Source organism: Musca autumnalis, unplaced genomic scaffold (genome assembly GCF_047663935.1).
Source record: "Musca autumnalis isolate F117 unplaced genomic scaffold, ASM4766393v1 scaffold_2, whole genome shotgun sequence".
Taxonomy (NCBI): Eukaryota; Metazoa; Arthropoda; class Insecta; order Diptera; family Muscidae; genus Musca; species Musca autumnalis.
Window position 1 is genome coordinate 136,135,784 of NW_027411755.1, and position 16,292 is coordinate 136,152,075.

Sequence of the window (16,292 nt, forward strand, 5' to 3'; positions counted from 1 at the left end):
TCCAGCAAAATTGCTCGACTCCGACTCCGAAACCCTGGTTGTGGGCATAAAATTGTCCATCAGAAATTTGTCGGTATAGGCTCACGTCTTCATATAGCCCCTATTTAAACGGTACCCTCCGATTTAGTCATCGCTAAAGGTACAAGAAATTTATACAGGTACGAAACGTACCTTTTAATTTTTTTTTAAGATTTTAGTCACATTTTTCTACCGAATTGGCCGTTAATTGAATTTGTGTGCTGTTTTTGTGTGATAGAAAATTTACTCCCAAAAAACTGCCCATATGTGCAAAACTGGATATGCCCAATTTTATGTATTTCGAGTATTTTTTGTCAAATGTTCGAATCGAGATTGCTGTAATTAATATTGTGTGTTATCACAGGATACAAAACTCAATTCGCAAAGTTGTAAATATTGGTCCATGTTTTGGAAAAACAACAATGACGTCACATGATGACACTTTCCTCTTCCTTTTCTTTCACACTAAATTGTTCCTAATACACTTCTTGATGGAGGTTATAAAAAGTTCGGCCCGGCCGAGCTTAACATCGTTCTTCCTTGTCTAAAAAAAATATTAGGACAAGCCTGCAATTCTAACTCTGATAGTTCCTATTAAATATTAAAAATAAATCGAGGTGGTAGTAAGGGGTATTATGTCTCTGTGCATTTGCCAAGAAATAAACATGCCAAATTATATCGAAATCGGCCTCGATTTTCTGCACCAAACACACTATATATGTCCGATTTCGATAAAATTTAGAATGTGTGACTAAATTCGGTCTCCACGAGGCACGTCAGGAGAGATCTTTATTGTGGCGAGAGAGAGAGAGAGAGAGAGAGGTCCAAAGGTATAAGCGAGAACCTCTACACCTGTTTCAAATGTAATTCGAATTGTTCTCTTTGTAAATCGAATTATTCCATTTGTAATTCGAATTCCTTTATTTGGAATTCGAATTGTTTATTTGTAATTATAATTATTCCATTTGTTATTCGAATTTTTCTATTTTTAATTCGAATTAATCCATTTATAATTCGAATAATTTTATTTGTAATTCCAAAAAAAAACAGGAATAAAATCAATGCAAAAAAATATTTTGTATTTTTTTGTTTCGAATTTTAAATGGAATAATTCGAACTACAAATGGAATAATCCGAATTACAAATGAAATAATTCAAATAACAAATAGAATAATTCACGGTGCTCTTGAAACAATGTTAAATGGAAGGTGCTTACACCTCGGAAGTTTCTGCGGATTCTGAATTTTGTCTGCTGAAAAGAAATGCTAATAATGCAATCTTTAGGCAGCGCGTTTATTTGAACGGAAGTACAACCTGAATTAGTATTGCAAAATCGAATGTTATTTCTTCTTTTGTTAATGATGATGCAAGTTAAGGTGGCACGTGTACTTGTTAAAGAGGGTATATTTGTGTGTTTGTTCTTTCGTTTATTTCGTTTATTTAAGCGGAAGAACAAAAAGAACTACAAAAATGATTTTAGTTTTTTATTTCAATTAGATGTAAAAATTATGAAAATTGGGTTGCGCATGTAAGGGAATTTTAGGAGACATGATTCTGTTATATAATATTTGTAGGTGTTATGAGAATATTGGATGGTACTATAAAAATGCGCATCAAAAACGTATGCACATTGCATAACGTTTACCCACTTTAAGGTGTTTGGCGGCTGAGTGAAACATCGAAATTTCCATTGGCATTGAAAGAGATTGATTCGCTGGATCGAAAATCGAATGCGCATCAACCGACTTTAACTAATTCGTGAATAACAGGCTTTTTAATTTCCACATTTTTTGAATGATTGTAATTTCAATATTACCCTTCACGGTGCTCTTGAATCAAATTTAAAGGTGCTTACACCTGGGAAGTTTTTGCGGATTATGAAACTAAAATGTCCATAGATGACAAAAATCAAAAAACAAAAAAATCGCGATTCACGTTGAAATTTTTAGGGGTTGTTTAGGTTTTCACGATTTTGCTTAGAAACCGCAAGCCCTATCAAAATGATAATGAAGAAAATGTTGTAGCTATGAAAATTCTCTACAAGATTGACCTTTACGGTATTTTCGTAGGTTTTATCATTTTTGAGATATTGAAGTTCAAATTGGGACAATGCACTGACTGTATCGCCCCCTTATAAAAAAAATGTCATGAAGGGTGCGCCTTAACTAACTTTTTATGAAAACCGCTTTCACAGGGGAAGTTTTTGTGAATTCTGAAACAGCAATGTTCATAAATGAGAAAAATCCAAAAACAAGAAAAAATCGCTGTAAAGATTTTTAAATAAATCGCGGTCAAAATTCACATTTTTATGTGTTTTTTAGGTTTTCACGATTTTGCTTGGAAACCGCAAGTCCAAATCTAAAATAATGTGAATTACTTCTGACAACATTTTGCTACGGTTGAGGAGATAAAAGAAAAATCGAAAGAGTAGCTGTTGTCTATACCTAAAAGCGCGTTTCAGAAGCTTTGGGGATTGGAAAAAAAAACGTTCAAAGGGGACAAGATAGTTATTAATGAATAAAAAATGCTGTTATGTTGATCAGGTTATAACGGTTAATAAATGATCAAATTTCGTATATTCTTTAACAACGTAATATTTTTAGTCGCTATAACAATGTCCGTCTGTCTCTTGAAAGAGATTTTAATACTCCTTTTAGAGCTTTATTACTCCCTTATTAATCCGCCCATTATCATTATTCCTTATTTAATTGAAATTGCATTCATTCCTACTCTTCACTTCTCGTACAGAAAATCATAATTTAAATTTAAAAACAATCTTATTATTTAAAATTTTTAGATGATACATTTCCAGATAATTTTCAATATCCATTTATTTTCTCATTTATATTTTGTTGTTATTATTTATCATTATACAGTCATTAAGTACATAATTACATACATACATAAGTTTACTCAACATTTTGATTCAAGTTCAACAATACCGATTCATTCAATTGAAATCGATGAAATCAATATGTTGTGCAAACTTCTCTTGATTTTATTTACCTTGGCGGAGGTAACCAACATCAAAGTAAGTTCCACACTTTTAACCTATTTCGAACCTTTAAGAACTATCACACCTTTTTGGATAATAGGCAGCAAAGAGACCATTTGATGTCGAAATCCACAGCTTACAGTGCCGCCAATACCATTCCCGCGTAAACAAACTCTCTTGGCAAATGACAAAAGTGGCAACAAGTCGTTATGCTATGGACTATAATTTCAATTTAAATGGCGATTTAGACAAAAGTGCTGAAGTTCAATTTATCATCAAAGTAAAATTTGGCAACGATAACAAAATTATAACATTTATGGATTTAAAAATGAAGATTTGTGATATCCTAAGTAAAAAACTGTCTTCCCTGGTCACCAAGGAAATTATTAAGGAATTGAAAGCAGCTAGTAATTTACCTCCTGCATGTCCAATAAAGGGAGTAAGTCATCGACATATGTGCATCAATGCGAAATCCTTGTTCTTTTTTTCCTTACAGAATTTTGATTATTGGATAAAAAATTATACTGTTACCGACAGCTTTTTTCCTCCATACACACCAGATATTCATTATAATTTCACAATGAACTTTTTCGAAAATAATCGTCTATTTGCCGATGTTTTTAGTGCTGGATCAACACTTCGTAGATCTTAAGTAATCGTTGTTGTGTTTTGGGAATGTAAACATGTTTAAATGTGATTGTAATTTTGAGTGTTAATAAATGAATTATATGTTGTTAAACATATTTTATTTAAATGGCCTGAACAAAAAATGTTTACCATAAGTCTAAATAAGAATAGATTTCCAATACTTTCGATGTCCTACTTTATCTTTCCTTTTTGGAACATCACACCTTTCGATAAAATGTGTCGCTTTTATACTCTCGGCCTTCCCGCTTCGTTATACCCTACATAACTCTGTGGGTAGTATACTATATGTTGGTTTTGGGTCAACAGTTTGTATCGTACAGGGCGCTAAACTAATTTTATATTTTTTCTTATTTTTACAGTGTTTTATTTAAAGTGCTTTGGTGTCTGTTTAGTTCAAATGCAGTAACTCATTTTAAACACAGTTGCAGTTGACCAATCGAACTAAAACTTTGCACACTTTTCAGATTTAGATGGCAATACATGAATATGAAACCAAAGCCAATATGGATCCATTTTTTCCTATAGACCCATACCACCCGATTTCAGGTATTTTGAGGATTTTATCTTCATTGGCTATAATTTGGCGTTTGAGGTTCCCAATGGTACAGAAACTTTCCCACCAATAATTTAAAAACTAGGTCCAGATTTTGGTATAACCCCCATATAGCGGTACAATTCTATTTCAGATATTTTGAGGATTTCATTTTCGGTTACCTTGAAGGTGGAAGTTCGGAGGAGGTTGTTCGGAATAGCAAAATCTTTTTACTAAAAAATTAAAAATAAAAAAGTAATTTAGACAAGTAAGAGAGGGTTATAATCGGCCGACTATGTGATACCCTACTCCACTACACATGGGCACTATTTTTCAAGGAATTTCTTTTATATGATTGCGACATATTTTAGCCGTCCCGTCATACATACACAAGTTGATATACAGTTGCGTTCAAAATAATAGGAGTGCCCTTACACAAAAGGGAATGGTCCAAAAAAACATGGTTAAACTCCTCCATTTTGGCTTATTTTGTATTTTATTAATATTGTCGACATTCCAACTGTTATTTCATTAACAGAAATGTGGCAATATTTATTAAATTATGTACTGTTTACATCAACATTATAAATCGTCTTAAAATTTTTTGTTCAAAAAAATAGGAGTGTGAAAAAAAGGACAATACAAATATTTTTAGTTGAATTTAAGACCAAAACTGTAAATATGTAAGTTGATAGTACTAAATTCAATATATTTGATTTTTTTAAAACAAAAGTCCTTTGGTAGTATCTAAACACAGGCTATTGTCCTTGTGGCGACTTTTCCAATAAATTAAGCTCTTATTGGGGAATTCAGTGGATTTTATACACAAAACCTTTATTGATTAGACTTGTTTAACACTCTGACTGTTACCTCAAACAAAACATAATGATTGGTATCCCATAAATTGGTGTATTTTGAACCATGAAACAAATTTCAGCCAGTTTCCATTAATCCTTTATGAAAGGATCGGCCAAAGCAGTGCATTTATAAGTCATTTATTCTTCGACCAAATAAAATTATGAGGTCCTCAGGATGTTAGCTTTATGTGCACAATCAATTTCACTTCTATTCCAAAAATATTTTAAAGCGTGAACGGTTGAAATTAGTTTTACACCATATTGTGATAATCCGGCTGGCATACACCGGCTGGCATACTCTATGGTTGGCATACACCGTACTATATTTTTCTACATAAATTCACGTTTTCGTTCAAAAGTACTTAATTTAGATTAGTTCTCATAGAAAGTTGTATTTTATACGATGCAAAACCTAATAAACATATTCGCAGGGCAACTTCAGAAGTATTTCCCTAAAATTAGCTTTTTAACAAAGCGTGTAGAGAAATCCAATTTTTCAAATATAAACAAAATAATTGTTCCGAGTGTAGTTAAGATGCTAAGGGCCTTAAAACATTATTTGGTCGAGGAATTAATGCCTTATTGATGCGCTTTTTTCAATCCTTACATAAAAGTCTAATGGAAACTGGCTAAAGCTTGGCTCAAGGATCAAAATACACAAAATTATGGGGAACCAATCATTATGTATTGTTCGAGGTAACAGCTAGAGTGTTAAACAACTCTAATCAACAAAGGTTTTGTTTATAAAATCCATCAATTTCCCAATAAATGCTCAAATTATAGGAAAATAGCTGCAAGGACAATATCCTGATTGTGGCCCATCCAAAAGCCTTTTTTGTTTTCAAACAGACTTCAAATCTATTAGATTCACTACTAATAACTAAAATATTGTCAATTCTGGTCCTAAACTCAAATAAAAATTGTTTTATTCTCTTTTCTCTTCCACACTCCTATTTTTTAACAAACATTTTTAAGACGATTTATAATGTTGGTGTAAACAGTAAATAATTTAAAACATATTGCCACATTTCTGTTAATAAATTAACAGTTGGGATGTCAACAATGTTAAACAAATGCAGAATTGACGAAAATGGAGAAGTTAAACATGTTTTTTGGACCATTCCATTTTGTGTATGGGCACTCCTATTATTTTGAACACAGCTGTACATGTTAACGTACCAGAGATATAGAACATGCACACATATATACGCCGTCAGTACCGGAATCGTAAGGTATTATTTTTCCGTATTTTATAATAATCAATCGGGGCTTCGCTACATATTATTAAAACAAGTTAGAAAGTATCAGTCAACTGTGCCGACGGAGATATACCCTCAGCCTCGGACACAAAGAAAATAAGTAAACTCAATAGTTATAACGTCTCTATGGCTTTTTTAAATTTTGGGCCAATTTTCCAAGATGAATAGACTTTGACTCCCAAAAAATTGTACCGTTGCAATCAGGGACACAAAGACAAAAAAAATAAAATTTAAACAATAGGACACGAGTCCTTAAACGGGACTCTTTCCAAAATATGTGTGGGACGTCATCCATGTCACTAAGAAATAATACGTTATCTTAGGCACTAGTCAGTTTAGTTGGCGTCGTCTCAGGAAGTATACACTTAAACTAAGTTTGGACAAAATTTAGGAGGCATAAAATTTGAACCAAATAGATTGATTCTTCGAGAGTTATCGTGCGCACCAACCAGCCAGACAGACGCACGGACATGGGTAAATCGACTCCAAATTGTCTGAAATGAATTTCGTCCAAACATACTTGGGGTCTAAAATCATTATTTTGATAATCTCGTTGGCCTAAATGTTGAGGGTATGAACAAATATTAAAATAATTTTAGAAATAGTTTTCGGTGATTTTTATCGAATCGATCAAAGAAAAAATACCAATATTTCGAGGCACTATTACATTCCTTGTTACAAATTTTAAAAACCTGGAAACCTTTTTTCATGATTTGAAAACTTTTCTTTCATGATTACGACATTTTGTAACACGGAATGTAAATGTAGTTCTATGCAAGAAAATCACAACAATAAAAAACCACTTATATGCTATGCAGTAGTTCAGTTATCTAACCGCCACATTCATGTTGATTTTCAAGTTTATTTTCGTAGATTTCCGAAATATGTCTCCTAGAAATAAAATATAGACCAAGCATTGAATTTCCACAAAAGTTCACCCGCTAAGAACTATCCGCTCATTATCCAAAATTGTTGGCATCTCCCTTGACCAAAATTTTTACCTCGTGTAAAAATTTGTCAGTATTAAACTATATCTGCGAACTCTAACGTGGTTATGGTTACTATACACACATTAAAGCTGTGGCAATTCTGTATATACTAGGCTGTAGCTCTGTTATCTGAGCACGTACATCAAGATCAACATAATTGACATCTTTGGAAAGATCGAGAGATCGTCTTTCAAAAATAGCTCACGGGGGCGGAATGTGTCTACCAGGAATAAAGATATAAGATATATATTAATTTTTTCCAATTTTCACACAAAAGTTTCGGTCCATTTCAGCCGCTAAAATTGCAAGTTCCTTTCTGGCATAAGCTCACACCTTATTTAAAATTTCGCGCTGATCGGACTATGATTTCGACCTACAGACCAGATACAAATTCGGATAAAAACATTTTGTTTCTGGTCCATTTCACCCCCTAAATATTTCACGACCATCACCAATAACAATAACGAACTATTCTGATGTGAAACCGACCTCCATACCAAATATCGTGACGATTGGTCCTTAATTGCGACCTAGAGTTTGATTACAATTTATAATGGACAGACGGACACACGGACTGACAGACACACATCTCTATATCGCTTTAACTCGTCGAGATATGACAAATTGTATACCACATGGGGGATTTACGGCAAATATTTCGCTGTGTTACATGAATTTTTAGGAAAACAAACTTACAATACCCTTCCCACAATGTGGAGTAGGGTATAAAAATTATGTAAGTTACAGTGTTTTATTATAAGTTTGTTTTGGTAAAAATTCATGTAACACCGTGAAATATTCGTCGGAGACCCCCAATGTGGTATACCAATCTTCATATTTCGACGAGATAAAGCGATTTTGAGATGTGTGTCCGTCCGTCCGTCCGTCCGTGTGTCCGTCTGTCCATTATAAATTGTAATCAAACTCCAGGCCGCAATTATGGACCGATCGTCACGAAATTTGGCGTGGAGGTCGGTTTCATATACGAATAGATCGCTATTTTAATTGGTGATGATCGTGAAATATTTAGCGGGTGAAATGGAGCAAAACCATAATTTTTATCCGATTTTGTAGCTGCTCTGTAGGTCGCAATAACAGTTCGATCGCCTTGAAATTTTAAATAAGATAAGAGTATATGACAAAGAAGAAGCTTGCAATTTGAGATCGCGATCAGATAATATTTAGAGAGTTAAATGGACCACAACTTTTGTGTGAAAATTATGAAAATTTTTAATATACAGCTTATATTTTTTTCCTGGAAGAGACATTCCTCCCTCGTGAGTTATATTTGAAAGACGATCTCTTGACCTTTCCATTGATGTCAATTATGTTGATGTATGTGATCAGATAACAGAGTTACATAAACCCGCTAGAGGTCGCAATTATAGCTCAATAGTCACGAAATTTTGCACGAGGTAAGAGTTTAGGTCGAAGAAGGTGCCTAAAATTTTTGATGATGATCTGATATTATTTATCGGGTGACATAGATCATTACTTTTGTATGAAAAATATCCAAATTTTATTTTTGGTCCATATTTTATTCCTGGACGGCATATACCGGCAAAGTAGCCTACGTGTGGAAAAGTAACTACTGAGCTTTCCCCTGATGCAAATTGTAATAATGTGTCTGCTAGATAACGCGCCTATTGCCTAATATATAATGGGTTTTTTGTAGTGAACAACAATTTCCTCCCATGCTACATGGGATTGTCTCTATTATGACAGAGAAATTTTCAGTTCAGTTGTCCAATTGTATTTTTTATACAAATATTGCAGCATGGGGTCACCTCGCTACCTATACTATTCTAGGATTTAGAGTAAAGGGAATACATACAAAATACGACCAAATTTATGTCTAATCGAAATAATGGTTTTGGGCCCCAAATATGTTTGGACGAAATTCGTTGGAGTCGATTTAGCCCTGTCTCTTACTGTCTAGCTGGCTGGTGCGCACGATAAATTTCGAACAGATCTACCGATTCAAACCAAATTTTATACTTCGTAATGTTTTGACCAAACTTAGTTTAAGTTCGACTATAGGCTATATAGGTCCACTCCTACCCCAAAAAAATTCAAATTTTTTTTCGAAAAATGGTGTAAACGATTTGATCCAAACTTTCCATATACTCCTTCCAGATATAGATCGCGTAAGACCATATCAGTCCACACCTTGGGGTACCTTACACACAACATTCGGAAAAGTGAAATTTAAGAGACATCTCGAATCGTTTTGGATATTTTTCAGCAGATTGTCCTTGCGGCCCCCTTTACGATGGTACAATTGTAATGGCAAGTCCATAATTCCTGAGATTATAGCCGAAAAGCTCCAAGAAACCCTGAAAAACCAACAAGAAACCTAACTAAAATGGCAATTCCGCATGATAACTCTCAAGGGGATTTTCTGATTGGTCCAAACTTTCACATCGTATTATTTCATCCAGTCACACAAAATTTGGGAAAAGTGCATATTGAAGACTCGAATCAGATCTATTTAAATTTTTTTTGAAGAATTTTTTCTGGGGTACGTCCATTCTTCTTGAGATAATGATCCAGAAGTTCCAAAAACCCCTGCCGGCTCCAACTAAACTAACAAATCCGAAAAATAATTCTCAAATTTTTTTCAAAAATCAGAAGTTAGCTTACTAAAATTGATTTGGTATAGGCCCACATTACGATATATTGATGCAAAATCAATATATTTTTATACGGCATAATATTTTTAGAAAGGTATAATTTATATAATTGTTCCACAAACATCCCAGTAGGGACAAGGGAGGCTTCTCTTATACCAATGGATTCATATTAAGTTATTGATATGTGAATTCGTTTTTATCGCCGAGTCTGAACGGCGTGTCCTAAATTGCCACAAGTAGAGACGTTTTTCATGGCTGAAAAACTAAGGAAATATCGCCAACATTACTAAGGGATATTTTGACATTCAGCGTGCAAGGCGATTGCACATAGCTAATTCCTAGACGTTGTGGTGTAGGATATCACATGGTCGACCCCGTCCGACTGTAGCCTTTGCTTACATGTTTTGATATACCGTAATGGTATTTAAATAAATTAAATAATTTTGTAACTCATAAGTTATTTTAATTTAGATGTTTCGGGGTAAATTTTTTAATTCTTCAATTAAAATTATGGAAATGGAAATTAGTTGAGTTTAACTTTAGTTTTTTTTTTTTTTAATTTTTTATGTATCTTTTCTTGAATAATGTCGTAAATTTTACCTGCGAATTCCTGCGACTTTTGGTATTATAGCAATTTTTAGGAAATATGTCAATTCGGGAACTAAACTTTTTTTTAAGATTGGTTCAAATAAAACTACGATTATGGAAAACATTTTGATAAATTCGATCAGATATCACTCGGAATTGATCAATGCATAGCAGATAATATCTTACAAATGAAAAAGTCCGTTCTACGGTTCCAACGATACGGGTGGTCAAGTCAAAAAGTGGACTTGTACCGACAATTCTCTGGTGGAATATTATATACCAGCAACGAAGACAAAATGCCAAATTTCAGACATTTCAGAGGGATAATGCGGCTAAAATCATCAAAATTACATAAATCGGGAGGTAACGCCCTATGAGAGTTATACGAAAAAAATATATTAAAAAAAATACAAATCGACCAAATATATCAATAAATGAAGTAAAATTGTCGATTTAAAGCTATTCTTATCATAATTAGGGATAAACATACAATAAAACATCGACTTTTATTTTCTGCACGCTAGATTTGCATTTTCCCACTGTGCACCGTATTCACCGGACGCTAAATTCATGTTTTATCCTATTATAGATCACAATGGACCTCAAGGTCTCCGAGTGAAGTACCTGCCAACAACGATAGTGCGCGTCCTAACACCTAAAACCATCATATTATAACGTTAGTTTTCGGTCGGATGCTTAACCTAATATGATTGCCACAGAAAACGGATTTACATTCATATTTGTATTATAGGTTGTCCTCCTATTACACTGTACAACACAAAAGATAATTACAAGATAATTCGGCCAGATTATGAAAGAGGACCGAAAGTTTACGTCTGGAAGTAACCTAAATAGGCGTGTCAAGTTCCGCCCATTTATACAGGTTTTGAAATATTCGACATCAGATTCGTTTGACTCCTTGCATTTTAGGTATAAAGTGTTTTTGACAATATTACTGACAACAATGCGGGGTATCTTTTTATTAAAAAAAAATTAACCCTCATGTGAGTCACTAAAGGGGTCATTTTGGTCCTTTTTTCAAAAACGTTTAAAAACTCCTTTAAAATGTGATCGTGTCAGTTCAAAATATTCTACAAAATTATTTGTCATAAAATTTTACTATAGGTCTCCGAATACACCAATACTCTAAATAGTACCTAAACGCCAGGAAAGCGCCAAAAGTAAAATCACGTTTTGGGGTTTATGTTGTACGTTATCGGAGTTTATTAAGTTTTTTTTTTCCACTAAACTTCATTCTACATAGAAGAAGTCAAAGACAAAAATATTCTCCATCAAATTTCAATATAAGTCGCCGAATTAATGAAATATGTATTTACAATATGTATAAAGAAAATATATACATAAATTATGCCAACAAAACACCGTAATATTTTTTGAATAAATTTGTTTTGTTCTTTTTTCGAGTTGATGCATGAAAGTAACATGAAATTTAGTTTTAGACGAAAGGTGTTAAAAGATTCTACACAAAATTTCACTGTAAATTCCAGAACAAACTAGATGTATAAGAAAATACTTTGTTAAGAAAATTATGTTACAAAATTAGATATTAAAGATAGAAATTACTTGTTAAACTTTTAGACTCTTAATTAAAATTTATTCCATGTTGAGTCAAAATCTCCTATAATATTTCGCTTTTTAGAGATTGTGTCAAGAGAAGAAATATTCCAAATGAAATTTCATTATGAGTCTCTGAACAAAAGAAATTTGTAGCTATAATATTTAACATCTCCAGAAGCTTTCGCTTTTTATATATGATTTAGGACCATATTCTACCGTTTTTATTCACATTTTCGTTATCTGCGGTCACAAAATATATTTTATTGACTTTTTTCATAATAAATTCTTTCAAAAGATAATGTGTGCTCGATCCAAATTGAATTTCGTGTTACTTTCATGCATCAACTCGAAAAAAGAACAACATACTCGTAAATTTATTCAAGAAAAAAAGTGTTGTCACGGCGTGTTAGCGTTCAGAGCCAAACTCATTACTTTCAAAGGCAGCGCTAACCGTTTGTCATGAAAACACAACTAAATGGGAAAATCCCCATTGTTGTATAAAAAAAAACAAAAAAAAAATGCATTTGAAAGAAGAAAAGTTCGAGGACATCGAAGCCGCTCCACATCCGATATGTCTGAGGAGACTTTACCAAAGTCGAAACATGCATGTCACATAGTGGTGGGTGTGTGGGTTCGAATCGTCGTCGGCTTCCTTTTTCACTTGCATTATTCATTGATCATCAAGCTCGATTCCAATGAGAAATTCATTAAAAATTAATACTAAAAAATGATCTTCGCCCAAAAAAGGCAAAATTTTCAAATAAAAAAATAAAATCAGCTGAGCCAGGCTGGGGTTTAAACCCACGTCCTTGAAAAAAAAAACACAAAAAAAAAAAGTGTTGTCACGGCGTGTTAGCGTTCAGAGCCAAACTCATTACTTTCAAAGGCAGTGCTAAGCGTTTGTCATGAAAACACAACTAAATGGGAAAATCCCCATTGTTGTAAAAAAAAAACAAAAAAAAATGCATTTGAAAGAAGAAAAGTTCGAGGACATCGAAGCCGCTCCACATCTGATATGTCTGAGGAGACTTTACCAAAGTCGAAACATGCATGTCACATAGTGGTGGGTGTGTGGGTTCGAATCGTCGTCGGCTTCCTTTTTCACTTGCATTATTCATTGATCATCAAGCTCCATTCCAATGAGAAATTCATTAAAAATTAATTACGGTATTTTGTTGGCAAACTTGATGTATATATTTTCTTGATATATATGTAAATACATATTTCATTAATTCGGCGACTTATTTTGAAATTTGATGGAGAATATTTTTGTCTTTGACTTCTTCTATGTAGAATGAAGTTTTGTGGCAAAAACTTAATAATCTCCGATGACTTACAACATTAACCCTAAAACGTGATTTTACTTTTGGCAGATTCCTGACGATTAGGTTCGATTTAGAGTTTTGGTGTATTCGGGGACCTATAGTAAAATTTTTTAACAAATAATTTTGTAGAATATTTTGAATTGACACGATCACATTTTAAAGGGGGTTTTAAACGTTTTTGAAAACAGGGACCAAAATGACCCCTTTAGTGATCCGCATTTTTTCATAAAAAGATACCCCGCATTGTTGTCAGCAATATTGCCACAGACACTTTATACCTAAAATGCAAGGATTCCAAGGAATCTGATGTCGAATATTTCAAAACCTGTAGAAATGGGCGGAACTTGCCACGCCTATTTATGTTACTTCCCGACGTAAACTTTCAAAACACCGATTCAAGTGTCTTCTTTTTTTCGGTCCACTTTCATAATTTGTGCGGGGTTTCTTGTAATTTTAAAAAAGTTAGATTTTTTTGTACAGTGTTATAATTCAGCCTTATATATGTATATTAGGGTTATGACTTTTTTACAACCTCATATCCCTGTATCATAGCGCGATGCGTTTTGCCATAAGATTACATAAAATCTTAATTATAAGGTGATTAGGTGAAAAAACCTCACGCACAAAATGATTTTAAAATTTGAATTTATCAAAATTATGGACAATTTTTTGAAGTCACTGAAAACAGATATATAATTGAAAATAAACTTTAGAGCCACATGAGATAATTAAAATGACATAAAATTTATTTCTCACTATTTTTCTTCAATTGTGAGAATCGTAAAAATGTCGTAAACACTTTTATTCAAAAAAATAATTTCTTAACAAAAAACAAAAAATTTAAAATTTTTTCAAAGTGACTTTTTTCGCGACTTTTTTCATATTTGAATGAAATAAACGTTATTATAGTTATTAGTAGGCTTATATTTATTAATTTGTGCAACAAAAATAATTTTTTGAAAAAAAAAAATATTTTTTTAAAATCGATTTGTGCGTGTACTTTTTTATATTTCAATGGAATAAACAATAGCATAGTGATTAATAGGCAAAAGTTCATTCATCCCTGCTACAGGAAATCATTTTTGAGGAAAAATGTCAAAAAGTCATAACCCTAATGTATATAACCTTTCATTCACACCTCCGCCACTAGCACAGAATATTATAATTTTGATATAAAATACAGTCTTCATAATGTGGAATTTCTTGATGATAATAACGGCATTTATTTTCTCATTAATGTCACTCAACGTTTATATTTTGATGTTAATATATATTATTATACATCCATTAAATACATACGTACATATATTTACTCTACCTTTCCACTCAAATTCAGCAGTACCTATTCATTCTACCGAAATTGATGACAACAATATGTTGTGTAAACTTCTTCTGATTTTATTTGGATTAGCTGCTGTAACCGTCATCAATGTAAGTTTTAAATTAACAACCTATCGCGTACCTTTAAGAAATATAACAAATATTTTTTGTTAATAGGCAGCAAGGAGGCCATTTGATGTCGAGCTCCACAACGTGCAGTGTCGCCAATACAATTCCCGCCTAAAAAAACTATCTTGTCAAATGACAAAAGTGGCAACAAGTCGTTACGCCATCGACTATAAATTCAATTTAAATGGTGATTTACACGAAAATGCCGAAATGCAAATAATCATCAAAGTAAAATTACGCAATGATAACAAAATAATAAAATTTATGGATTTAAAGATGAATATTTGTGATGTCTTCAATACAAAAATGTCTTCACTGGTGACCAAGGAAATGCTTAAGGAAGTGAAAAAAACTAGTAATTTACCACTTGCATGTCCTATAAAGGGGGTAAGTTATCGGTATACAGCTAAACAAAATTTTATATTATACTTGTATTTCTCTTTGTTACAGAATTTTGATTATTGGGTAACCAATTATACTGTTACTGACAGCTTTTTCCCTCCATATACACCAGATGTATATTATAATTTCACAATGAAATATTTTGAAAATAATCGTCTGTTTGCGGATTTATTTATAGCTGGATCAGCAATTCGTAGATCATAAATAATCGTTTTTGTGTTTTTGGTTGTATAAGAACCATTCAATTATATTGTAATTTTGAGTGTTAATAAATTACAGGTATCTGGATAAACTTATTTTACTTACGTAGTCTGATACGAAACATTTGTCCAATAACACCGTGCAAAATTTTTAAGGTAGTCCTGTGCAAACAATTTGTGCTGAGGATTTTTTGAAAGTACAGACCTAAACAACAAAAACCCTAGTTGGGTTTTTGTTGTGTCAAATCCAGCTTGGATTTTATGGTTCCTGCTAAACATGGTTAAATATTGACTTTTTAAAGCAATTCTGGGCCATATTTTTGAAACCTAGTTGATTCTTCATCTTACGTCTGAAGCAAAATTGTTGAGAAATAATGAACTCGAAAAATTACATTTATCGCCTCAAATTTAATGAAATATCGACAATTTCCATAATTTGTATACATTTCTTACCATATCTCCAAAACCGTTCACTTTTTCTTCATGTTTTTTTTTTGGAAAAATATTCGCTGGAATGTAATACACAACTTTTCTGAACATGCCATTGGCGTTTTTCTTATGTGGTCTGTTCAAAAGATAAGTTTTACTAGTTCTAGGCTACAATATTGCCAAAGTCAGTAAGACGAAATACGTAAACGTTTCCCAGATAAAGACCCCATAAATGCAAAAAACTGTAGTTTTAGCCCGGTTTATATGAGGCCATAAAATACGAACTGGATCTGACAGGACAAAACCCTAGTAGGGTTTTGTAGTCTCAACATGTACTTTCAAAAAAATTCAAACTAGAAGTTGATTGCATTTTCTGTGTTGCATAGTGTA

At 32.8% G+C, this 16,292-nt stretch overlaps 1 protein-coding gene across 1 annotated transcript; it reads left to right on the forward strand.

The window, feature by feature from the left end:
- The first annotated feature begins 14,796 nt into the window (after window positions 1-14,796).
- On the forward strand, window positions 14,797-15,477 carry LOC141392392 (uncharacterized). The gene is made up of 3 exons (XM_073965339.1): window positions 14,797-14,853; window positions 14,920-15,258; window positions 15,322-15,477. Exons 1-3 carry the CDS (start codon window positions 14,797-14,799, stop codon window positions 15,475-15,477), a joined length of 552 nt encoding a protein of 183 aa, XP_073821440.1.
- The last annotated feature ends 815 nt before the right edge of the window (window positions 15,478-16,292 follow it).